Source organism: Capra hircus, chromosome 7, assembly GCF_001704415.2.
Source record: "Capra hircus breed San Clemente chromosome 7, ASM170441v1, whole genome shotgun sequence".
Lineage (NCBI taxonomy): Eukaryota > Metazoa > Chordata > Mammalia > Artiodactyla > Bovidae > Capra > Capra hircus.
In genome coordinates this window covers 96746811-96772761 of record NC_030814.1, presented here as the reverse complement: position 1 = coordinate 96772761, position 25951 = coordinate 96746811, and the positions used below count along the sequence as shown (strand labels likewise).

At 54.7% G+C, this 25951-nt stretch overlaps 1 protein-coding gene across 3 annotated transcripts; it reads left to right on the top strand.

Annotated features, from left to right (window-relative positions):
- ADGRE5 (adhesion G protein-coupled receptor E5) lies at positions 8046-25889 on the top strand. 3 transcript variants are annotated; one of them, XM_018051183.1, is made up of 20 exons: positions 8046-8167; positions 12543-12593; positions 12812-12931; positions 13479-13634; positions 16901-17032; positions 17573-17719; positions 18562-18708; positions 18795-18841; positions 18973-19050; positions 21057-21234; positions 21320-21427; positions 21830-22044; positions 22557-22739; positions 23729-23920; positions 24134-24360; positions 24464-24530; positions 24667-24758; positions 24845-25013; positions 25101-25205; positions 25295-25889. In XM_018051183.1, exons 1-20 carry the CDS (start codon positions 8128-8130, stop codon positions 25322-25324), a joined length of 2484 nt encoding a protein of 827 aa, XP_017906672.1. In that variant the 5' UTR covers positions 8046-8127; the 3' UTR covers positions 25325-25889. The 3 variants fall into 3 exon arrangements, with proteins under 3 accessions (XP_017906672.1, XP_017906673.1, XP_017906674.1); XM_018051184.1 differs by lacking the exon at positions 16901-17032; XM_018051185.1 differs by lacking the exons at positions 16901-17032; positions 17573-17719.

The window sequence follows — 25951 nt, the reverse complement described above, 5'->3', positions numbered from 1 at the left end:
CAAAGAGCCGGCTCCAGTGGAAGAGACCCTGATGCTGGGGAAAATTGAGGACAGGAGAAGAAGGGGGCAAGAGAGGATGAGATGGTTGGATGGCATCACAGATTCAGTGGACATGAGTTTGAGCGAGTGAAGATAGTGAAGACAGTGAAGGACAGGGAAGCCTGGCGTGCTGCAGTCCATGGGGTCGCAGAGTCCGACATGACTTAGAGACTGAACATCAACAACAATTTGCAAATGAATAACCCAGTGTCATTTAGTACATTCAACAATGTTGTTCGATCACCACCTCCAGTCATGCTGTTGACATCTCAGAAATACATTCTTCTTTATGGCTGAATAATATTCCAGCACGCTGATGGACATTTTGTTTATCCATTTATCTGTCCATGGACACTTGGGTGGTTTCCACCTCTTGGCAGTTTCTAATCACACTGTTATGAATGTGGGTGTCCAAGTGTGTGCTGGAGTTTCTGCTTTCAATTGTTTTTGTGTATTGACCTAAATGAAGAATTGTTTGTTCATAACACAACTCTATATTTAACTTTTTGAGGAACTGCCAGACTATTTTCCACAGCTGTTGAAAGCAGAGCCATGGCTGATAGAATGGGCTTCCCTGGTGGTTCAGTGGTAAAGAACTCTGCCAATCCTGGAAACGTGGGCTCGACCGCTGGGTTGGAAGATCCCCTGGAGAAGGGAACGGCAACCCACTCCAGTACTCTTGCCTGGGAAATCCCATGGACAGAGGAGCCTGGTGGGCTACAGTCCATGGGGTCCCAAAGAGTCAGTGATGACTTAGCGGCTAAACAACAGTCTGATAGAGTCCTGGAGATGGGTTTGTTTCTCCCAAAGCCCCTGGCCCAGAATACAGCACTTCTTTTCTAGCATTGGTCATGATCATCAGCAGCATCCATGGCCTGACTACCCAGGACCCTGGAAACCTGTGATGCAGGCGCCCACATAGGGAAACTGAGGCTGGGGGAGAGATGGACGGGGCCCTCAGCGTAAACCCCTTTCCTTCCCCTCCCCCGCCCCACACTCTGGGACCCCCCTTGCAGAGCCTCTGGAAGGCTGGTGTCCACCCTCACTGGGCATTGTCAGCCCCCAGCTTGGGGCTCCCAGAGTCCTCGCAGAATGGGGAAGAAGCCGAGGGCTGAGAGCAAGAGGCAGAAACACCAGCAGGAGCTGAGCAGCGTTCCCAGCTCTGGACCGCAGAGCTTCCGCTTGGCAGCTGCCAGTTCCCCTTCCCCGACTACTGCCCCCCTCACCAGCTGCGCCCCTTTCCCAGTTGGGTCTCCCCACCTCTGGCCACCTCTGGCCACCTCTGGCCGTCTCTCTTTTCTTTGCTTCCTCTAACTGCTTCTCAAGAAAAAATTTAAATATTTTTCAATTTCATAAAACTGTTGATGGGGCCTAGTTCACAGAAGTGATGAAATGTCATTCTCATGATCACAGGTCTATCCGTGACCGGCTTTACTTTATTCATTAATTAAAAAAATTTTTTTTGCAAGGTATACCCACAAACCCCCCAAAAGAAGTAGGAGATGGCCCTGCTCCCTCCCTCCACCATTCTGAATTCTGTTTCTCTTTCCCTCACTCCTCCTTTATTATTTTTGTTTTCTTACACGTCTGAAAACTTGTTTCATTTTCTGTCTGAGCTTTATGACGCGAGTGGTTTCTGTATAGGCTTTGGGGACTTCTATTTTGCTCAAGATTCAGTTCACCTCAGTTCAGTTGCTCAGTCGTGTCCAACTCTTTGTGACCCCATGGACTGCAGCACACCAGGCCTCCCTGTCCATCACCGACTCCCGGACTTCACCCAAACCCATGTCCATCGAGTCTGTGATGCCATCCAACCATCTCATCCTCTGTCGTCCCCTTCTCCTCCTGCCCTCAATCTTTCCTTGCATCAGAGTCTTTTCAAATGAGTTAGCTCTTCACATCAGATGCCCAAAGTATTGGAGTTTCAGCTTCAACATCAGTTCTTCCAATAAATATTCAGGACTGGTTTCCTTTAGGATTGACTGGTTAGATCTCCTTTCAGTCCAAGGGACTCTCAAGAGTCTTCTCCAACACCACAGTTCAAAAGCATCAATTCTTTGGCGCTCAGCTTTCTTTATAGTCCAACTCTCACATCCATACATGACCACTGGAAAAACCATAGCCCTAACTAGATGGACCTTTGTTGGTAAAGCAATGTCTCTGCTTTTTAATATTTTTTCTACACTGGTGACAGCTTTTCTTCCAAGCTGAAGATCCGACTAGGATCAAATCATCCAGTCATAGGCTTTAAATATATTACAGTTTTGTCAGTCATACCTCAATAAAGCTGGGGGGGCGGGGCGGGCAGGGCTTAAAGATTCTACTGTGAAATCTGTCCAGCTGCAAGTTAAGATCTACATTGCACTCAGAGCCCTGGAGGAGGGCATGGCAGCCTACTCCAGTATTCTTGCCTGGAGAATCCCCATGGACAGAGGAGTGTGGCGGGCTACAGTCCATGGGGTGGCAAAGACTCAGACACGACTGAGCAACTAAGCACAGCACACACAGCCTGGCACACTGCACTCAATTTTTAAAAAGGAAAGAATGTGTTGCCAGGACCCAGCCACCTGGCAGCGAACCCTCTGGGGTTCTTTGTCACAGCTGTCTAATATTCCACTGTTTCTCTGGTTGCTGCTGAGTAAGCATTAATGTTCCATTACAGTCTTTTCTTTCTTTTATTTATTTCTGGTCACTCCACGAGGCATATGGGATTTTAGTTCCCTGATTGGGGACCAAAACGGTGCCTCCTGCTGTGGAATCTCTTAAAAGCCATTGTGATAATGGGCTGCCTTTAATGAACCACTGGCGTTGTTCCTTTTAAGCAACTCGCCCCTCTGTTCCCCCTTCTTCCCCAAATCTTAGGGGTTGCTGGCTGCCGGGGGTGGGGGGTGACATTGGAGACACTTTGGGGTCTAGCTACCCTGAAGAGCGCTCCTGGATCCATGGCCAACCCCTGCCCTGTTGTGCCTGCAGCTGCTTATAAATCAGCTATTTATAGCCCCACCTCCCCCAGCCCACGTCACCAGCCCCTGCCATGCTGGGGCCACCAGTGAGCTCAGGGCTGATGGGGAAGGGGAAGAGGTTGCTAAGCTCTGGGGTTTGTCTCGGGTATGAATGTGCCCCTGCAGTTTCCTGTAGGCCTTCATTTCCTAGAAGCTGAGAACACTGAAGCAACAGCTCAACCACTTTTTGGTTGGGGTGAGAGAGGAGGTGGAACAGGGCGCTGGGAACCCCATGCCCACTCCTGAGCCCCTGACGCGCCTCTCTGAGGCATCACAGCCTCTCGCTTCACCCCTCTTTGGCTTGGAGCTCCTCCACCACATCTGTCCCCCACTCAAATGGGATACAACAGAGTGCCCCTGAGACCCCTCCCCCATACCCCAGTCCCAGGAGACTGAGAGGCCTGGGCAGTCCTGGGGGTCCAGGCTAAAAAGACACACGTGCCATGGCCCCCCCGCCCAACTCTGCCCCAGGGCTGTGGCCCCAAATAGCTCAGCTTCTATATTTAGGGGTTTGCTCAGCAGTCCCAGGGAACTATAAACACAGCCCAGCTCAGCTGCTAGCTCCCAACACCACGGGCTAGGCCGGGTGGGGGACAGGGGTTAGGAGGATGCCAGCTGGGGCTGGCTAGGGTCTGTGCCAGGACTCCCTGGCCAGGTGGATTCTAGAGGGCTGGCCTCAAGGGAACCCAGGTGTCCAGCCTGCAGGAGGAGACAATGGACCCATCGTTGGGCCTTTCTTTCCCCTCGGGTTGAGGGTCAGGGCTGGCCCTCAGCCTTGGCCTCCCACCCTCTTCCCTTGCTCCCTGGGGTTTCCTGGCTCAGGGACAGCTGTCTAGCCTCACAATAGCTGTGCCGCCCTCCTGGAGCCGGCAGCTGGGCTCATCTGTGTGGGGGCTGGCCCGCCCCTTCCTCTGCCATTGTCTCCCTAACAGGGGGCTTCCTGTTATGCCCCTCTCCGCCCAAAGACCCCATCTGACCCCCTGCCTCAGCCCAGGCTTGCAAGTGTGGCTGGGCATGGGCTGGTGACGCCAGAAGCCAGGGGGCAGGATATTGGGGTCCCCCCTCCCTCCCCACCCCAGACAGTACCAAAGAGAAGGGACTCATCCTAACAGATCCTGACGTACTCACTAACTGTATAACCTCGGCTGCTGCTGCTGCCGCTGCTGCCGCTGTTTAGCCACTAAGTCGTGTCTGACTCTTTGCAACCCCGTGGACTGTAGCTGGCCAGGCTCCTTTGTCCATGTGATTCTCAGGGCAAGAATACTGGAGTGGGTTTCCATACCCTCCCCCAGGGGATTTTTCCCAACCCAGGAATGGAACCCTTATCTCCTGCATTGATAGACAGGTTCTTTACCACTGAGCCACCTGGGAAGCCCCTACTGTCAGCTACATCCCTACAATTCACTCACTCTGTTATGATTCCCATCATCCGTGCTGCGAGATTCCGACCATTTCATAGATGGGGAAACTGAGGCCCAGAATGGCCACATCACCCACCCGAGACCACACAGTCGAAAAGCAGAAGAGACTGGGTTCGCCCCGGACCTCCGATAGAACATTGGGGTGCCCTGTGACCGTGCCCATCATTTCCCTCCTCTGTCTGTGGGATTTCCCAGGCAAGAATACTAGGGTAGGTTATCATTTCCAACTCCAGGGGATCTTCCTGACCCAGGGATAGAACCCGCATCTCCTGCCTAGGCAGGCAGGTTCTTTACCACTGAGCCCCACCTGGAAAGCCCAGTGACATGTTACATGGCAGCTACAATACTAAAAATATAATATATACAGCTATCATTCTGATTGGTTGACTAGTCCTGGATCAGTTACTTCTGAGCTGAGGAATCGCAGGCCAGCGGCCCGATCACACCCCACTCCACCTCACCCACATGCTGGTTTTCCAGCTGATCAACAGGGACCCCACACAGTTGTGGACCAGAGGTCATGAGATTGTCCAGGGGCATTGGGGCTGGGACTTCAGGGCAGAGGGTGGGGAACAAACACCGTGATGCCTCAACAGGGGCCAGATCAGGAAGACTGCAGGGGACTTCCTTCAGTGGGGCCCTACTGGGTGCAGGCTCTGCTCTGTATCTTGTTTAGTTGCTAAGTCGACCCCATGGACTGTAACCCACCAGGCTCCTCTATCCATAGGATTTCCCAGGCAAGAATATTGGAGTGGGCTGCCATTTCTTTCTCGAGGGGATCTTCCCCAGCCAGGGATCAAACCTGCATCGGCAGGTGGATTCTTTACCCCTGAGCCACTAGGGAAGCTCTGCTTCTGCAGAAAGGCAAATGAATCAAAGCTCTGCCCTCCAGGCTGACAGTCTAGTGGGGGGTGGGGGTGGGGGTCTGACAGTAGACAAATTAAGTAGGTGGATTTCATGATGGGGGGATGGTGAACAGTGACAGACTCAGAAAGCAGGGAGTATCCAGAGAATTAGATTTATGACATGAAGGCCTGGGTGGAGGTTAGGTCAGGGAACGTTTGGGCAAGGAGAGGAGGAGACAGAGGTTATCTGGTTCTCTGGGTAAGAGTGCTCCAGGCAGAGACAACTGCCTGTGTAAAGGCCCTGCGGTCACACCACACCCAGTGTTTTCCAAAAGAAAAACTTTAGCCAAGTGAGAGTGGGAAAGTGGGAGGATGTGAGGGCAGGGAGGTGGCCCAGCAGAGCAGGCAGGATCTTATGGGCTGAAGGAGGACACGTGGTTTTACTCCGAGGGAAGAGGGAGCCATGGAATGCTCTTGAGCAGAGGAGAGATGAGACCTGACTCAGGCACCCTTGGGCCTCTTGGAGGGGAAAGGAGTGTGGGTTGGCAGGGGTGGGGGGCGTTGCAGAAGCTGGAACGTAGACCCAGGAGATAACATGGCTGGGCCAGGGTGGGGTCCAATAAGAAGGAGAAGTAGAGAGATTCTGGGTCCATCTCAAGGCAGAGCTGTAGGACTTGCTGATTATGCCAGATTATGGACGGGGTGGAGGGGGAGGAGCCAGGGTGGAGGTGGGGGAGTGTAACGTCCCCCTTCGTGCCTTCCCCAAGCCTTGTCTCTCATATCACTGGTTCCTTCCTCAGCATGCTCCGTGAAGCCAGTAGACAGGCATTACAGTCCCATTCTCCAGAAAGGAAAATTGAGTCCCAAGCTGGTTACATCTGCTCCAAGGGCCCAAGACACATCCCTGGGTGGGGGCGGGGGGCAGTGGCTCCCTAGGCTGGAAACCTAGCCCCCACCCACCCCCAGCTTTTGTAAGCACCAGCTGTCAGACTGGTGGGGTGAGGGGAGGATGTCCAGCCCTGGCGTTTCCAGTTTTAAGGGAAAAAAGCCAAAAATCCACTTTGGACCTGGTCTGGCTCCCTCCGTTCCCAGTCTCCTCCCATATCCACTCCCCTCCCCCTGAGGAAACTGAGGCCCAGAGAGGCCCCAGTTTCCCTGATGGGGCCCCCTTCCCATGCCCTGTACAGATCAAAAGGACAGCAAGGGCAGGAATGGGTTAATTTTACAACTGGGGGTGCTCCACCACCCCTGGGATAATGTGCGTCTGTCTTTGGCCGAGGGTGACCTTTTTTTTCCATGACCACAATCCTCCCCTTTTTAGACTATTATGTACTTAATGTTTTATTTAATTGTCTATGCTGTTGCATTCTTGAATCCATTCCTGTAAAAGAATCTTTATTTTGATGTCCTAATTAAAAAACCCTTCTCATTGCCTCAGATAGTCTGTAAGCTTAACAAATACATAATAACACAAGGAACATAAAGCTATGGATTCTAGCTGGAAAAACTTCAGGGCTACCAGGGTGTTAAAGACACATTAGCACCCAACTGAGACTTGCTGCTGGAGCTTGGGCTCCTTGCAGACACTTGGGGACCCTGCTGCCTGCCTGTGGATCTCCGTTTAGCTACTTATGAACTGTGCCTCAACTTTCCCCTTCTGCAAAATGGGAATCGTAGCAACATCTGCCTCAAAGGTATTTTGAGGAATCAGTGAATTAAAATAGATGGATAACTCTAGTTGAATCTACTAAAGGGCTTCCATGATGGCTCAGATAGTAAAGAACCTTCCTGCCATGCAGGAGACCTGGGTTCAATCCCTGGGTCAGGAAGATCCCCTGGAGAAGGGAATGGGCACTCCAGTATTCTTGCCTGGAGAATTCCAGGGACAGAGGATCCTGGCGGGCTATAGCTACACAACTGAGCGACTAACACTTTCACTTTCTCTAGGTGAATCTGGCCTTGCTCAGATTAAGTGCTTTACAAATAATAGTGTGGTTTTTTGTTTCTTTTAAATGATGAGATTGTTTCAGAGACAAGTCAGTGACATGACTAATTAGAAAAGGAAACAACTCTCCTATGATGTGATTTATCTGTTGATTAACGCAGTGTCCATGAATCCCTGAAATATGTTTCCCACCAGGTGAAACGCTGGCCCAGAAAAGGCCAGCTCCTGGACCTCGGACCTCCAAGGCCCTGGGGCCCCGCAGTTCCGCTTTCTTGGCGCCAGCCAGCCTGGCTTCCACGAAGGGCCCCTTTAAAATGCCCCACCCCCCGCACAGCTCTCCTGTGGACTCTGGCCTCTCTGGGCCTCAGTTTCCTCATCTGGAAAACAAAGGAGGAAGTTCCTGTTAGCGCAGAAACTGGCGTTGGAGATTCAGCAAGACAAGGCAGCCAATACAGGGTGGTCCCCGCAACGTGGGAGCCCCGAGTCACTTCTGAGCGCGGCCCCTCCGCAGCCTACACGCCTGCGGCCAGACAAGGCAAGCAGGTCCTGGCAAGACTCCTCCCCGTCCTCTAGCCCCTGGGATCCGCCAGCCGTTTTACACAGGGGCCAGAAAGTGCAGACACCCAAAGGGCAGGTTGCGCCTTAATGTGTGTGTGTGCGCGCGCGTGCGGCGCCCCTGGGTCTGTGTTTTCGCTCCACTTTCCTGTTGGCTTCCAGCTGCCCCGCCAGTTCCGGGGAGGGCCCTGGGCTCGCGGCTGCTCCCCGCCCCCCTGTATAAAGGCCAGGCGGGCCTTCGGAAAGCTTGCACAGCTGCCCAGCTCGGCGACAGAAACAGCCCTGCCCCATCTGCTGCTTCCCCTGCGGCAGCTCGGACCATGGGAGGCCCCCACGGTGGCCCCTTTCTTCTCTTTCACGGTGAGCGCTCTGGGGCCCTGAGGGGTGAGGGCAAGCGGCCAGGGAGCCCCCGCACCCTCTTTTCCCTGGAGAAATGCGAGGTGCAGCTGGCAGTTCTGGGGCCAGCCTGGAAGGGGGCGTGGGGGCGGGTGCTGAGGGGGCCTGGGGCCAGGGGCCAGGCACCCCCACACCGTGGCAGGATCCTCCGGCATTTTCTAGAGCCTGTCCCTGTCTCCCAGAGAAATCGCTGAGCCCTCTGAACTGCTCCCAAAGTGGGAGACAGGTTTGGGAAAGGAGGAGGGGCAAAAAGAGAGTGCTGAGACCCTCTCTGTCTCTCTTTCTCACACACACACACAGGTGGCGGCTCTTAACACGGGTTGTAGGGAGATGCTGGGGGGCTAGAGGACTGGGGGGCGGGACCTCGTCACTGCCAGGTGAGGGTACCCCCAACATGTCCCACACTGTCTCAGTGGCAAAATCAGCCCCAGAGACCCTCATTCTTGCTCCCCCGGATCCAGCTGGGATTCAGCTGCAGGTGGGTGGAAAAGATTTTACAGGCGCTGGTGGCAGGTTTGAACTTTTGCTGTGACTTCCCCAGGGCCTCCCTTCCCGCCCCACCCAGGGTGGCTCTAACGGTTATCTGGGCAGCTGGTTGCCTAAGCAACCAAACAACAAAGAGAATGAAGAAATGGCACTTGGGGTACCAACCAGGGCTTCCCAGGTCGCCCTGGGACGGGATTCCCCGTGCTGGCCCAGGTTGGCAGGCATAAGCTCAGTGGCTCCCAGGCAGGGAAGCTAGAAAGAGGAGTCTGTGTGGGTCACACCTGATGGAGGGGGGGAGCGGTGTGTCACTGGAGCTGAATCTCACTGCCTCTGAGCCTCACTTTGCACATCTGTAAAATGGAGTAAGACCGATCTTCACCTTATTGGGCTGTGTTAAGTGAGTTCCAACGCAAACTATTCCTGGTTCACAGGAAGAATTAAGTAAACATATTTTTATTGGCTCAGCGGTAAAGAATCCACCTGCGATGCAGGAGACATGGGTTGGATCCCTGGGTCAGGAAGATTCCCTGCAGGAGGGCATGGCAACCTACTCCAGTACTCTTGCCTGGAGAATCCCATGGACAGAGGAGCCCGGTGGGCTACAGTCCATAAGGGTTGAAAAGAGTCAGACACAGCTGAAGCAGCTGAGCACACGCACGCTATTATTTCACTGGCGGGTCTTGGGGGAGACTGGCGGGTCTGAGGAGGAGGAGAAAAAGAAGATGCCCGCCTTGCCCCCACCCCAGGAATCTAACCCCTCAGGGCTCGCCAGGGGGAATGCGAACCAGATGGGACTGGGCGCAGATGACCAGCAGCTCCTCTCCCAGCTCCTGTTTGGGTGACTTCCAAGGACCCAGACAGAGAAATCGTGGCCTGGGAGCCTCTGTGGTCGGGGAGCAGAGCCCAACCCCGCCCTGGCGGAGGGCACGGGGCTCAGAAGAGCTGTCCCACCCCCACGCTGGGAAATGGGGTCTGGGAAGCCCGACCCCATTCCACCTTTTAAGTGTTGTCACTGTTTGTTTTTTATTTGTTTTTGGCTCTGCTGGGTCCTCACTGCCGTGAGGACTTTTCTCTAGTCGCTGTCAGCGAGGCTACTGTCTCGTTGCGGTGCACGGGCTTCTCGTTGCAGTGGCCTCTCTTAGAGGCACGCGGGCTCAGTAATGGTGCCTCCCGGGCTCTAGGGCACAAGCTCAGTCGTTGTGGCGCACTTAGTTGCTCCTCGTCATGTGGGATCTTCCCAGTTCGGGGATCAAAACCATGTCTCCTGGACTGGTGGGTGTATTCTTTATCACTGAACCACCAGGGAAGCTCCAGTTCCAACTTTCCCAAGCTCCTCTGTTCACCAGATTCTTCTTGAGCCTTTTCTGGGCTCCAGGCCTCAATTCCATCTGCAGAATGGACACAAGCAGGGCAGTTGTGAGCAGCAAGTTGGGAAATGGGGACGAATCAGCCCAGGCTGCATCTTGCTGCGGTGGTGGGGTGGGGTGAGGGGGGACGGCAGTAATTTTGGGGCTGTCCTGCAAAGAGGAACTGAGTCCCAGCTGAGGGGGGGAGCTAGCCAAGCCCTGTGACCAGAGAGGAGGATGAGAGAAATCCTCAAACGAGGAAGGGGAAGGGCATTCCAACCTCGGTTTACCCTTGCTGAGAGGGGTTCTGGGAGGGACTCTATGCCCACCGCCAACCTGAGGGTATCAAGTTTGGACTTAGGGACTGAGTGGCCAGGGGACCCTCCGGTCTGCTGACCCCTCACAGCCCTTCAAGCGGTGCTCACAATGACAGACCCCAGAATTCCCCTGGAAGCTCCCTCCAGGGGCGACAAGCTGTGAGTCATGCTTTCCCTTGGCCCAGGAAGTGACTCACTCCTGCCCTTCCTCCTGCCCCCATCTGTACGCCCACTGCCCCCTTCTGGGTCTCCCTGGATTGTTGGGGTCTGTGCTGCCTCCTACAGCATTCCCAGGTGGGCAGGGACTGGGTGCCTCCCCCAGGCCCTCCGTGCTTGCCCCTGCGGCTGCACTGTCCTCCTCCTCCCTCCCCCTTTGTTTCCATTCCCCGCCTCCTAATTGTTTGCCTGTCTCGCTCTCAATCTCCACATCTCTGTGTTTCTTTGTCCAATCTGTTTCTCTGTTGCTGAGTTCCCTATTTCTCTGTCTGTCTCTCTCTCGTGGCACAGCCACTAAGTCGTGTCCCACGCTTTGCGACCCCATGGACTGTAGCATGCCAGGTTCCTCTGTCCTCCACAGTCTCCCGGAGTTTGCTCAAATCCATATTCATTGAGTTGGTGATGCTGTCTAACCATCTCATCCTCCGTCACCCCCTTCTCCTGCACTCAGTCTTTCCCAGCAGCAGGGTCTTTTCCGATGAGTCGGCTCTTCCCCTCAAGTGGCCAGAGTTACTGGAGCTTCAGCTTCAGTCCTTCCAACGAGTATGCAAGGTTGATTTCCTTTAGGACTGGCCATCTCTCCCTATCACTGCCTGAACTTCTGCCTGTCTTTCCATCTGTCTCTCCTCATCTCTCTGTCTCCATCTCTCTCTTCCTCCCTCTCTCTCATCTCTATTTTCTCCCCATGTCTTCTTGTCTCTCTCTCTTTGGGGGATTGTAAGGAGATCCCCATCTCTGAAGGCCCTGATGACTTGAAGAGGCCCTGAGAGCGGGGTGCCCCTGGGTGGTAAGTACAGCCAGAGAGGACCCCCTTCCAGCAACATCCCCAGTGTGAACCCACAGCATCTTCCTGTGCGCTGGGGTTGGGGCAGGGGGAGCCCAAGGTGAAATATCGCCACTGGGTCCCAAGACAGCCATCAGGACTGACTGACACGGGTGTGGGGTGGGTGAACCTGTGTCCCTGAGGAAGGGTATGGGAGCTGGAGGATCTTAATTCAGGGTTGGGGGTGGAATCTGAGAAAACTGCCTGATCCAGCCCCCTCCTTATATAAAGAAACATTACCCAGGGAACTCTACTCAACATTCTGTGATAACCTCTATGGGAAAAGAATCTGAAAAAAGAATGAATATATGTACACGTGTAACCGAATCACTTTGCTGTTCACCTGAAATTAACCCAACGCTATAAATCAACTATACTCCAATATAACTTAAAGAAAAGAAACGTTGATGACAGTACACTCTGATGCACCGGGCGATATTTGCAGGCTTAATTCTCACAGTACTCTAGCAAATGGGTCCTGTCATCACCCCCACTCCGCAGAAGGGGAAGCTGAGGCTCTGAGAGATGAGGTTGCCTGACCGCAGTCCAGGATGAGACCTGGGGCCGCCTGGCTCCAGTCTGATTACTGAGCTGCTGCCCACACAGGTCCCCGGGAGCTGGGACCCCTCGGTGCTTGGGACTCTTCCTCATCCCTCAGTTTCTTTCTTTCTCTCTGGCTGTGCTTAGCCTGTTGCTGGGCACAGGCTTTCCCTAGTGGTGGCTCACGGGAACTGCTCTCTGGCTGTGGTTTCTGGGCTTCTCACTGTGGCGGCTTCTCTTGCCATGGAGCACAGGCTCGAGGGTCCTCGGGCTTCCGTAGTGGTGGCACATGGGTTCTTCCTGGACCAGGGATTGAACCCGTGTCTCCTGCACTGGCCGGTGGATTCTTTATCATGAGCCACCAGGGAAGCTTGCCATCCCTCAGTTTCTGAAACCCACCTCCAGGTGACAGGTGGCAGATCCCCTGGCCGTGGGTGTTCATTCGCAGGCAGATGCCACGTACCCACTTTCTCCTTGAGCAACGGACAGAGACAGAGCCCAAGCCTGGGAGGGGCCGAGAGCCCCCTCTTCCTCGTTTGCATTACTCTGGGGACTGCATCTGCCCTTCCCTGCTCCGTGGCCCCTCTGACGCCCCGCCCTCTCTGTTCCAGTGTTGTGCTTCTTGCTGACTGTGTTGGAAGTTGGATCCCAGAACAGCAAGGGTGAGTCTGCTGGGAGCAACTTGGTCCACAGCTGGAGCCTGGGGAAGGGGCCCTAGACTTCCGCCCGCACCCCTCAGCCCAAGCAGGAGACAAACTGATTACAGAGGGAAGGCCAGAGTCACGCCTCCCCAGCACCCCATCTCCTGGAGTTGATCCTGTCCCTGTCCCCAGCCCCTGGCTCAGCCCTCACCTTCTGACCAAGGTCTCCATCCCCACAGCCTGCGCTCTGTGGTGCCCTCCGAACTCCTCATGTGTCAATGGCACCGCCTGCCGCTGCGCTCCAGGATTCATTTCTTTTTCTGGGGAGATCTTCACCGACCCCTTGGAGAGTTGTGACGGTACAGCGGCTTGGGGGTGATGGCGTGACATGCAGAGATTGTGGGGCACGGTCCAGTGTTTCTGGGGGACATGGGTGTTGGTTGGGGGCCTCAGCCTTTGTCCTCAGGTCCAACATCAAGGACAGAAAAAAAGAGAAAGGAAAAGATATGAAGATGGAGAGATGAGACATGAATACACATGGCTTCCTGGAGAGAGGGCAGCTGGGTCTCCAGGAGTCTGGAGTCTGTGCCTCAGTTTGTCCTTTCAGGACTGAGGAGGGGGACACAGGGCTTCTACCCACAGCCCAGTTCAGTGCTTCCCACTGTGTCTAAATCCGGGGTGACAGCCAGAGGGCCAGGAAGAACAGAGCTGACTGCACAAGCTTCAGGAATGGCTTGCTCCAGCCACAGCCCAGTCTCAGCAGTATGGCCGAGAGTCTAATTCTTTCTAAAAAGATAGTGATTAAACTTCAGGCCCAAAGCTGGGGAGTCAGGTAGGGGTTGGGGATCACTGCACTGACCAAACTCGTGCCTTTGGGCGGTGACCCTTTGCCCTGTTGTGCTCCAGACATCAACGAGTGTGGCCCGCCCTCGCCAGTGGACTGTGGAGGCTCAGCAAGCTGCCAGAACACGGAAGGGGGCTACTACTGCACGTGCAGCCCAGGCTATGAGCCTGTTTCTGGGCCAGCGGTCTTCCAGAATGAGAGTGAGAACACATGTCGAGGTAAGAATGAGGCTCCATTTCCCCCCTCTCATCCTTGAGGTCTGGGGCCTCAGATGCTGAGCCCTTCCTGCAGCATCCTGGTTTCAGGGGTGGCACCCAGGTCTGCTTTGGGACAGGTGTACCTATGCCTGTGACGCTTGCACAGAGAGGCAGGGTGGCATGATGAAGCAGGGACCCAGGTCCTGGCTTCGCCCCCTGATCTCTCTGTGTGTGACACTAACCAGGATACTGATTCAGAAATCACTGTTTGGGACCTCCCTGGTGGTCCAGTGGTTAAGAATCCACCTTGCAATACACGGGACATGGGTTCAATCCTTGGCCAGGGAACTAAGATCCCACATGCTGCACAGCTCAGCCAAAAAAAAAAGAAGTCATTAACATGAGATGTGATAATATAATTATGAGTTTATGCTTTAAACAAACAAACAAAAAGAGTGTCTTTTACAGATAACAACAAAAGTAGCTTTGCCTTTTACTAACTGTGTGATCTTGGACAAGTTGCTTCACTGCTCTGTCCCTCAGTTTACCCATCTGTAAAAAGGGGGTGACAATGGTGCTTACCTCATAGAGTTGCTGGGGTATAAATAATAATAATAAGAATAACAAAGCACAAAACAGTGAGGGCCGTTGGCATTTTAAATTATGGTCATCAGGATCTAACTCACTCTCTCCAGGATGGGCATCCCTGGGGGCTGTGCCCCAGGGTGGGTGCTCAGGAGCAGCTGTCCTGTCCACTCCCTCACCAGGGACCCAGGAGGAGCCTGGCCTCCACACATCACTAGGCTTTGCCCCCTTTCCAGTGGGAGAAGATAGGCAGGGGAAGGGGCAGAGGAGACCAGCAGTGGGCAGACAGGACTCCAGAGAGGGCTCCGTGGAGATGGTTAGACCTGAATACAGAGGATGGGGAGGGGAGGAGAGGGAGGGTGGGAGGTGAGAAGGGGGCTGAGCCCAGGATCCAGAGGACTCTGAGGAGGGTCCTTTGACCCACTCTGCTGCCCAGAGAAGAGCCCGCAACCTTGGTCCCAGCCCCTTCCCTCCTGCCCTGCAGATAGAGGGCGGCAGAGCCTCCCTGGTGGGAGGAAAGAGGGGTCCTGCATCTGTGGGGTCTCTGCTGGTTCACAGGGTCCTCTGTGGGTGGATGTTGTGCTTGAAACATGTGGCCTGGCCAGAGCCTTCACGTGAATAGGGAAAAGTTCCCTGTCATCTCACTGAACCGTGTGTTTGGGGAATGGACTGTGAGCTGGTTTTCACCTGCCTCCTTGGCTGGATACCCTTGTGCAGTGATCAGCCTGCACAACAGTACATGGTGGTCATGGATCCCACTCAGTATGCCTGGACTGGTGTGCCGCCCACCCACTGTTGCGAGTTCCTGTAGAGACATGTATGAACAAGAGTGAGTTGGGAGAGGGACCTCCAAGGGGCTCAAGGAGGGTGCCAGGTGGAGAGCAGCCTACTGACTGGGACTCTCCTGCCACCTGAAGACCTAGCTCTCTGGCGGGCTCAGCTGGACTGTCTGTGCCTCCCCCCCCCCCCCGCCGTTTCAGCATTGCAGCCTTTGCTGCACCTGAGCACGTGTCCATCCATGTCCAGGCCGTGGGGTCTGCTATGGGCAGAAGACCTGGGCTGCTCCCTGGCTTCCTCATCCCAGTTTCTCTGGCATCAGAGGGCCGTCCTGTGCATCTGCCTGGTCTCCCAGCCCTTTCTGAACCCCAAGGCTCAGAACCTCTGCAGAGGGGCTCTTCTGAATGTTCAGAACATCCACCCCACTGTCATGTGGCATCTTATTTGCAGAAAACAAAGGAGGGGTGACATTCAAGGTACTCAGTGTGGTCCCAGCACCGTGTGTCCCAGAGCCTTATCTGTCCTCTTGCCATTGTTAATGACTGCTGGGAGGAGACCTGCCCCCACTGGGGCCTCTGACACCTGGGTCGTGGTGGACTCTGGGGACCTGTCTAGAAATACTGAAGGAGGAGATTCAAGGAACAGTCCATTGTCCCTGGCTGGCCATACCCCTGGCCCAGCAACCTGCCTGGAGAAGACGCCTTCTGTCACCCTGACCCCACATCTCAGCTTCTCAGCCTCCATCTATTTCCCCACCCCAGCCAAGGCTCCACCCTGACCCTCCCCAGTAATTCCAGTTCACAGACCTGAGGCAGTTCTGATGACCGAGGCCTGGGAGGATGCTGTGTCAGGGGTGTCCCAGGGTGACATCAACCCCCAACCCGCTGCAAGAGCCAGTTGAACAAAGAGGCTTCCATCTGGACCAGATGATGAGACATCATCGAAGACCACAGCCCCTGGCCTGACCCTTTACTGAGGAGACCAATCCGGGCCCCACAGTGACCCAGACCACGTGGGGACAGAAGTGGAGGCTGAGCCCCACCCAGCAGGATGCACAGGCCTGCATCTCTAGTGGGAGGCCAAGTGCCAAGAGGGCAGAAACACCTGCCACCCTTCACCCAAGGGCACCTGCTCCCTGCTTCAGCCACCCAGCCTTTGCTCATTGTGAACTTCGCTCAGATATGGATTCTTACCACTTCCTGTCAGTCTGTGGGAAGCCTTCATGGGAATCAGAAAAAGGTACCTTCATAGCCCCAAAGCTGCCTGGCCAGACATCAGCCCCACTGTCGAGCACAGCCTGGTGCCCACTGCCTGGGTGTCCCTGACCTTTTTCTGTTATTCTCATATTCCATGCCACTGCCCCAAAACATTGTCCTTGAGCTGCCTGACTGAGGGGTGGATCTTGGTCCATCTTCATGGAGCTGGAGCCTCAGAGTTAGCAAGGACAGGAGAGTGCTTTCTTGCTGGAGTCCGCAGGATCCAAGGAGAACTCAGATGGCAGCACTCGCCCTGGGGGAGTCAGGACAAAGTCCATCACTAGAAGCCAAGATGGGCCCTGCTGAGGGAACGCAGCTGCGCTCAGCTCCCAGGAAGGCCCACCCAGTCCTTCGTCCAAATCCTCAGACTGGGACACAGGCAGCTGTTATGTTCCTATCCAAGCTGGGAGCTTCCCAGGGAGGCTGAGGGAGCCAGAGCCGGCAGACGGGGAGGACTGGGCCACTTCTGGCCACATCTGGACAACAGAACGTCTGGGCCACCATGCTCACCATAGGATGCCTCCATGTGAATGAGGAAAGGCCCCCACTCACCAGGGAAGAGAGAGTGGGCCCTTCTGGATCCTTCTATACCAGAAAACGTGGCCAAACTCCAGGCCTGAAGGCTGTCCACAGCAGCAGGTATCCATCACGCTCTCCTTCCCCTTGCAGACGTGGACGAATGTCAGCACAGACCCCGAGTCTGTAAAGGCCGCAGCATCTGCATCAATACCGAGGGCAGCTACACCTGCCAGTGCCCACCCGGCTTGGAGTTCAACCCAGAGGACCCGAGGCATTGCACAGGTAGAGCCCTCAGCAAGAAAGGGTGAGGCGGGCCTGGAGCAAGGGAAGGAGCCGAGGCAGTTCCCGGAGCCCAAGCAGCAGAGAGAAGAGACTCAGGTTCCTGTGACGACAGGGGTCTGCCAGGGCCCTGCCTCAGGATCGCCTCCCCGAACGGTCCCACCACGGACCAGGGAGACAGCAGAGACTTCGGGCCTCAAACTTGGCTCTGTGAACATCTCCCAGACCTCACCCCTTCCGCATCTGTCACATTCGAGCAGAGGAAGCTCTCACTTCTGGTTCCTAGAAGGGGAACCTTGGTCCAGGGCCCCGGAGGCAAGAACCCTTGGTCTGGAAGTCCAGCCCCTGTGACTCAGTTTCACTCCTAGTTTTTCTGCCTATAAACTGAGGACCATGGCCCCTACCACGCCCATCTTACAGGTGTTTTAAGAGTCCCGTTGAAGGTCACCAGGTGCTGGCACGTGCAGTCACAGTGGGGTCCTTGGTACTGGGCAGTGAGAAGCGGACGTGGCGGTGACGCTAACCCTCTGGCTTTGTCCTCAGATGTGAATGAATGCACCTCGGGGAAAAAGCCATGCCACAACTCCACCCACTGCCTCAACTCCGTGGGCGGCTATGAGTGCCGCTGCCGCCCCGGCTGGAAGCCTATTGCTGGATCCCCCAACGGCCCAAACAACACTGTCTGTGAAGGTTCGGAGCTCAGATGCTACACTCTTGGAGTGTGCATGCATGCTCAAGTCGTCTTGTCCGACTCTGTGACCCCATGGACTATAGTCCATGGCATTGTCCCAGCAAGAATACTGCAGTGAGCGACCATTTGCTCTTCCAGGGGATCTTCCCGACCCAGGGATTAAACCACATCTCCCGGAGCTCCTGCACTGGCAGACAGAGCCTTTACCACTGAGCTACCTGGGAGCCCACACTCAAAACATCTGATCACATATTCACTGGCACCCACACAAACCAAACAGAATGAATGCTGGAGGTGTCCTGCTACGCGAGGCATTTATTCTTGTTAATTAAATGTGATTAATGTGTTAATTAAATGTAAGATCTGGGGGGTCCTGGAGAAGGAGCTGGGGTACGAAGGGGGAAGCTCCCAGGGACTCTAGGCAGCAGCTAACTGTTGTTCAGTTGCTAAGTCCTGTCGGACTCTTTGCCAACCCATGGACTGCAGCACCCCAGGCTGTCCTTCACTGTCACCCAGAGTTTGCTCAAACTCATGTCCATTGAGTAGGTGATGTCATCCTCTGTCGTCCCCTTCTCCTCTTGCTGCATCAGGGTCTTTTCTAATCGCTAGGAAAGATACTTCAGTATTTTCACAACTTGCCTGTCTGTGCGGGGCTCATCTGCTGTGTGTCAGAACTCTGCACACTTCCCATAAATAAGCTTAGTGTTCGCCACTCGAGGATGTGTGGACACTGGTTGGTGTCACCTCCTGGGGGACTAATATGGGAAAAAAGAGGGGCACAAGGAGGACAGGGGCCTCACAAGGCTGGGGCAGAGCCTGAGCTCCTCCTTCTTGTCCCCAGATAAGGACGAGTGCAGCTCCGGGGAGCATCGGTGTCACAACTCCACCATCTGTGTTAACACTGTGGGTTCATACACGTGCCACTGCCGCCAAGGCTGGGTGCCTAGACCTGGATTCCAGGATAAGCAAATGATCACCGTCTGCGAAGGTACCTGTACTGCCCTGATCTAAGACCCGCCCACAGCAAACACAGACACTGCCACACCTAATGAGTTGCTCACCTGTCCCCTGCAGAGATCTTCTTCCCTGCCTGGACGGCTCCCCCTGGAATCAAGAGCCAGGTGAGTGGCCCCAGTGGGGACCAGCAGCAAAAAAATCCCTCCAACCAGCTCACCCTGATCACTCATTTTCCCCGAAGCTCCCCCACCCAGGATGAAACTCTCTGACTTCCCCACCTTTCCCCTGTCTCCAGAGACTCTCTGCCTTCTTCGAAAGAGTCCAGAAAATGAGCAGAGACTTCAAACCAGCCACGGCCAAGAAATCCATGCAGGTAAGGGCAGGACAGTGGGGGGTGGCTGGAGGATGTTTTAGTGTGAGTGCAGATGCCCAAGCAGAGGTCTCTGGTCAAACGGATACATCTGTATACAAAAGTCACAGATTGCTGTTATTTAGTTGCTCAGTCCCTCTAGGCTCCTCTGTCCGTGGAATTCTCCAGGCAAGAAGACTGGAACGGGTTGCCATTTCCTTCTCCAGGGGATCTTCCTGACCCAAGCCGTGTCTTCTGCATTAGCAGGTGGATTCTTTACCACTGATCCACCAGGGAAGCCCATACACACGCACACAAACACACACACACACACACACACACACGTTTGAGAGGAATATAATGTCAGTGGAATGGAGCAGTTGAGAATTCACCTTTGGAGCAAGGCCACAGAGTTCAAATACCACTCATCCCACCCACTGCCAGTTCTTGCTTTGTGACCTCAGGCAAGCGACTCCCCCTCTCTGAGCCTCAGTTGCCTCACTTCATAAATTGTACCTGCTTCATCCAGTTGGGGAAAAGGTTTAAATGAACTAATAGGAGTGAGTCTCAAAGAAAAGTGCCTGGCATACAATATAAATACTATATGTCATATGGGCTTGGCCTGGTAGAAATATTGAGCCTCTAAAAAGATGATAATAATAAATTTTTTAAAAGAGAAATATGTGAGCCCTTTATGTCATTTGAATTTTTCCAGTAGCTGCATTTTTAAAATATAAAGGTAAAGAATAAATTTAAAGAGTAGAAGTATAAATGCTGGAGAGAGTGTGGAGAAAAGGGAACCCTCTTGCACTTTTGGTGGGAATGTAAATTGATACAGCCACTATGGAAGATGGTATGGAGATTCCTTAAAAAACTAGGAATAAAACCACCATATGACCTAGCAATTCCACCCCTAGGCGTATACCCTGAGGAAACCAAAACTGAAAAAGGCACATGTATCCCATTGCTCGCTGCAGCACTGTTTACAATAGCTAGAACACGGAAGCAACCTAGATGCCCACTGACAGATGAATGGATAAGCTGTGGTACATATGCATAATGGAATATTACTCAGCCATAAAAAGGAGCGCATTTGAGTCAGTTCTAATGAGGTGGATGAAACTAGAGCCTATTATACAGAATAAAGTAAGTCAGAAAGAGAAAGATATATATTGTATATTAACATATACGGAATCTAGAAAAACGGTAGGGCAGCCATGGAGAAGCAGACATAGAGAAACTCAAACGGGCTCTGTATCAACCTAGAGGGGTGGGATGTGTAGGGAGATAGGGAGGTTCAAAAGCGAGGGGATATATGTATACCTATGGCTGATTCATGTTGAGGTTTGCTAGAAAACAACTAAATTCTATAAAGCAATTATCCTTCAATTAAAAAATTAATTGTTTAAAAAAGAAGTAAACAAGTGAAATTAATGTGAAAATTGCATTTAACCCCATAGATTAAAACTATTATCATTTCAACGTGGAGCCATATTTCAAGTGACATCTGGGGCTCAGGGCAACTGTTTCGGGCATTGCAGACCTAGAAAGTGCCTGTATGCATGCTCAGTCATACCCAACTCTTTGCGACCCCATGGACTGTAGCCTGCCAGGCTCCTCTGTCTGTGGGATTCTCCAGGCAAGAATACTGAAGTGGGTAGCCATTGCCTTCTTGGGGGAATCTTCCTGACCCAGGGACTGAATCCGCGTCTCCTGCATTGGCACGTGGGTTCTTTACCACCGAGCCACCAGAAAAGCCGCAGACTTTAGAACAGGGCCTGACGTAAAGCCAGTGCGTGGTAACTGTTAAGCGCTGTTGCTGTTGTAACACGTGCACGCAGGCACATGCTCAATCCCCTTACTCATCTTCTGGCCACTGCTGTGTCTTGATGATTCCCCTGGTTCTGTCCCCCAAGCAACCCAGGGGGTTCTCCAGTTGTGGGGGTGGAGTGAGGGGAGGCGAGATACCAGGGTACGTCAGGCAGCCCTTGTGGTGCAGTAACCCAGGAGCTGTCACTCGTCACCCTCAGGACCTCGTCAGGTCAGTGGATGACCTGTTGAAAAACTCAGGAGACCTGGAGTCACTGGGTCAGTCTTCCAAGCACGTCACAGCCACTCACCTGCTCTCAGGCCTCGAAAAGACCCTGAGGACCCTGGCCAAAGCCATACCTAAAGGCTCCTTCACCTACCGTTCGGATGATGACACAGGTGAGACCATGTCCTGCTCCACCCCAGCCCCCCAGGACCCCCTCCCACACCCAGAGCCCCCGATCACTGTACCCTCTCTTCTCAGAGCTGTCCGTGGTGGTCCAGGAGCAGGGGAAAGGAAACGTCACCGTGGGCCAGAGCCATGCACGGATACTGCTGGACTGGGCTGTGGCAGCTGCAGCCGGGGAGTCAGGTAATGGCAGGCACCCAGAGCGGGCACTCCAGGGAAAGGGAGGGAGAAGCTAGGATATGGCTAGGATACAGGAAAGATTGAGGGAAAGAGGAAAGGGGGCGACAGAGGATGAGATGGTTGGATGGCATCACTGACTCAATGGGTGTGAGTTTGAGCAAGCTCCAGAAGATGGTGAAGGACGGGGAAGCCTGGCGTGCTGCAGTCCATGGGGTCGCAAAGAGTCGAACATGCCTGAGGGACTGAACAACACAGCTTCAGAATATACAGCCACAGGAAACCGAGCCTTGGGGCGGGACTCTGGGCATCATGGCAGACGGGCGAGCTTGAATTAGACATCTTCAGAGGAAGGATGGGGCACGGAAGCAAGCAGAGCAGAAGGGAGCCAGCATGTCTGTCCCCTAGGCCCCTCCGTGGTGGGCATCCTCTCCAGTCAGAACATGAAAAAATTGCTGGCCAATGCCTCTTTGAAACTGGACTTGGAGAAGCTGAAAGAGACCTACGAGAGTCCTGTCCGAGGTGCCAAGGTCACGCTTCTCTCAGCGGTCAGCTCTGTCTTTCTGAGCAACCCCAACACTGAGAAACTTGACTCCAATGTCTCCTTTGCCTTCACCCTCCATGTGAGTCCTGGGGTGGGGAGGGCAATCAGCCACACTGCTCACCCCATAGCCAAGGTCCCTGTGGTCTCTCAGCAGCTTTCGTTCCCCCACCCCCACGCACTGTGCTGCTTCCTTACACGTGCCTCAGGGCCTTGACACGTGTCCTCTGCCTGGGACCCCTTTCCGCCACGATTCAGTCCTTAACCTGTCAACTCGTTCACATGTCCCCTACTCTTCTAGGCCTTCCTGGACCTGCTTGTTTAAATTACAATCTGTAATCACACCCCACCTTTCCCCTTTGCTCTTTTCTTTCGCATTCAGCACCTGCTAACACACTATCTAGTTTACTTATTTATTAGGTGTATTATTTTCTGTCTCCCCCACTAGAATGTCAGCCCAGAAGGACGGGATTTCTGTCTCCCCAGTTCACTCCCAGGTCCCCTGGCCTAGCACACACAGTCCTCTTTGGGGTCCACCCAAGCCCAGTACCCACGAGAGGGTTCCAGGCTAACTTCTATGACACCTCTCCCTAGGAACAGCCTGAGCTCAAGCCACGGCAGGAGCTGATCTGTGCCTTCTGGAAGAATGACGGCAACGGGAACGGGTCCTGGGCCACCTCGGGCTGCTGGAAGATGGGCAGCGGCAACGGAAGCATCACCTGCCAGTGCAGCCACCTAAGCAGCTTTGCCATCCTCATGGCCCACTATGACGTGGAGGTGAGCAGACGGGGCCATCCTCAGAAACCCACTGTGGCACGGCTGGCTCAGGCGGGACAGGCAGCTGGCTTCAGTGGAATGGTCCAAAAGGTTCCGCATGGTTGCACAGACCAGATGCAGCCCCTTGCTTGGGACCCCTAGACCTCCACATGACTCAGCAACTAGAGAGAGTGGCCTGGCACCACGGGCCTTACTTCAGCCAGTGCCCCTCTGATGGCCCACCCCCAACAAGTTGTTGTTTAGTCATTAAGTCGTGTCCAATTCTTTCATGACCCCACAGACTGTAGACCGCCAGGCTCCTCTATCCATGAGATTCTCCTGGCAAGAATACTAAAGTGGGTTGCCTTTTCCTCTTCCGGGGGATGTTCCTGACCCAGAGATCAAATCAGCATCTCCTAGTGGATTGGCAGGTGGATTCTTTACTACTGAGCCACTGGGGAGCCTCCATCAAGTTGTTAAATATTGCTAAAAGCTCCTGAGGGATCCATAGATACACTGGGCCATGTGAATACCTGGAATGGGTCAGGCAGAGTAGGGGAGGCTGGTGGTCCAGGCCCAAGGCCCAGGAAGGACACAAATGTGGGGTTTGATGAGCTCATAGTTGCAGCAAGGTGTTGGAGGGGCAAGAGATGAGATGGAGATGAGGGTCAGAGAGGTGGGCTCATCAGTGTAGAGAAAGAAGGTTGCAGCCATTGAGGATACACGGGGGACCGTCTAAGGAGAACGGTCTGGGTGTGTAGTGGGGCACTCATCCAGAAGAACTGGGGATACCTGCTGCACACATGGGTGTGGGGGTGGTGGTATATAGGGTGAGAGATATGGTAGGTTTATTCAGATATTAATGGTAGTGGAGGTGGAGGGAGATGAGTCACCTGATCAGAGTCCTGCAGGCCAGGTCCCAGGTGGGTGTGGGTGGGTGGTGGGGCCCACAAGGAGGGCAGGAAGGCCTCAGGGTGCTGATGGAGTCCCGCCCGCCCGTCCTGATCTAGGACCCGAAGCTGGCCTTGATCACCAAGGTGGGACTGGCGCTGTCGCTGGTCTGCCTGCTGCTGTGCATCCTCACCTTCCTGCTGGTGCGGCCCATCCAGGGCTCGCGCACCACGGTGCACCTGCACCTCTGCATCTGCCTCTTCGTGGGCTCCGCCATCTTCCTGGCGGGCATCGAGAACGAAGGCGGCGAGGTGAGGCCCCGCCCCGTGCAGCGCCCCACTCGCACCTGGGCGCTAGACCTGCGAGGGCCGGGAGTGGAATAGCTCCGCCTACTCCAGCTGGGTGGGGTGGTCGGCCTCCCCTCAGCGGAAGCATATGGTCCCGCCCATTCACTGCTTCTGCGTCGTCCCGGACCCGCCCACCGCTGACGTCACCGCCCCGCCCCTCCGCCCTCCCCCCCGCAGGTGGGGACGCGCTGCCGCCTGGTGGCCGTGCTGCTGCACTACTGCTTCCTAGCCGCCTTCTGCTGGATGAGCCTCGAGGGCGTGGAGCTCTACTTCCTCGTGGTGCGCGTGTTCCAGGGCCAAGGCCTGAGAAAGCTCTGGCTCTGCCTGATCGGTTACGGCGTGCCCTTGATCATCGTGGGCATCTCGGCAGGCGCCTACAGCAAGGGCTATGGCCGCGAGAAATTGTGAGCGGGAGGTGGTGGGAAAGCCAGGGCTTGCGGGTTGCACGGAGCCGTTGCTCCCCTCTGGACTTACTGGGTGCTGACCAGACCCTCCCTTCTTGCCCAGCTGCTGGTTGAATTTCGAGGGTGGCTTCCTCTGGAGCTTTGTGGGACCTGTGACCTTCATCGTTTTGGTAACTGTCTCACCTCGCCCCACCCCACACCCCTGAAAATCTGAAGCACTCAGCTCCACACTGAGCCCCTGTACCAGCTTTCTCCCTGCGAGTTCCAAAGATACCCCCTAATCTGAATTCTTTGCTTCCTGCCCAGGGCAATGCTATCATCTTTGTGATTACTGTCTGGAAACTCACTCAGAAGTTTTCTGAAATCAACCCTGACATAAAGAAATTAAAGAAAGTCAGGTGAGAAGACAGGCAGGGAGGGGGGCCGACAGAAGAGGTGGGTGTGTGAGGTGGGGCCCCCAGCTGCAACTGGCCGCCTCCCGCAGGGTGCTGACCATCACGGCCATCGCCCAGCTCTTCGTGTTGGGCTGCACCTGGGTCTTCGGCCTGCTCCTCTTCGACCCAGAGAGCTGGGTGCTGTCCTACATCTTCAGCATCCTCAACTGCCTGCAGGGCTTCTTCCTCTTCGTGCTGTACTGCCTCCTTAACAAGAAGGTGGGCAGGCCAGGCTGAGGGCGGTGCCGGGCCCCTCCTCCTGTCCTGGGGCCCATCCTCCCCTGACCTGGCCCCTGTGCCCCACAGGTGAGAGAGGAGTACCGCAAGTGGGCCTGCATGGTTGCTGGGAACAGGTACTCCGAGTTCGCCACAACCACCTCTGCGTCTGGCTCTAGCCACAATCAGACTCAGGTAAGGGCTGAGCCTGGGGTAGGGGGTGCAGGACAGATGGCCCCCGGGTCTCTGGGCTCCGTTCTGACGGGGCGCTCCTTTCTCTCCAGGCCCTCAGGCCCTCAGAGTCTGGCATGTGAAGACGCAGTTCTGGCCAAACCAGCAGCTCCTGTGGCCTCAGCAGCTTTTGCACACACAGATGACCTCCTCTCCTCCCTCTTTGCTCTGCTCCCTCCTGCCTCGGGCCCCGCACGCACCATGGAGAGGAGGGTGACAGCCACCGTCTGGTACCGAACCCCTGAACACCCAGCAAGGGTGGAGGGTTGGACCTACTTCCTGCTGCCTCTCAGCTCCACCCTGGTCAGCACCCAGGGTAGGGGCAGCCCCCTCAAGTACACCAGGCCCGGAAAGAATGAGGACTCGTGCCCAGCCTGGCCCTTTCCTGTCATCTGTCTTTGCTACAGAAGAAGAGGCCAAGGTGCTGGGACTTTGCTTCTAGGGTAAGCTAAGACTGAGGCTGGGTGGGAGAGGGGCAGAGCCCTTCTCAGCCCCTTGCCGAACAAGGCTCATGGTACTAAGGCCCATCTGCCCCAGGGCAGAGGGTTCAAACTGATGTGAAGGCTGTGGACATTGTTTTTCTTTTTTAATCTGTATAAACCGTTCAGTGTTGACACTTCAAGAATTAAATCTCATGTTGACACAGAAGGGGGCATGTCTTGCTGGCCAGAGGCTCACTGACCAGGCCATGGGCCCCTGGTGTCCATGAA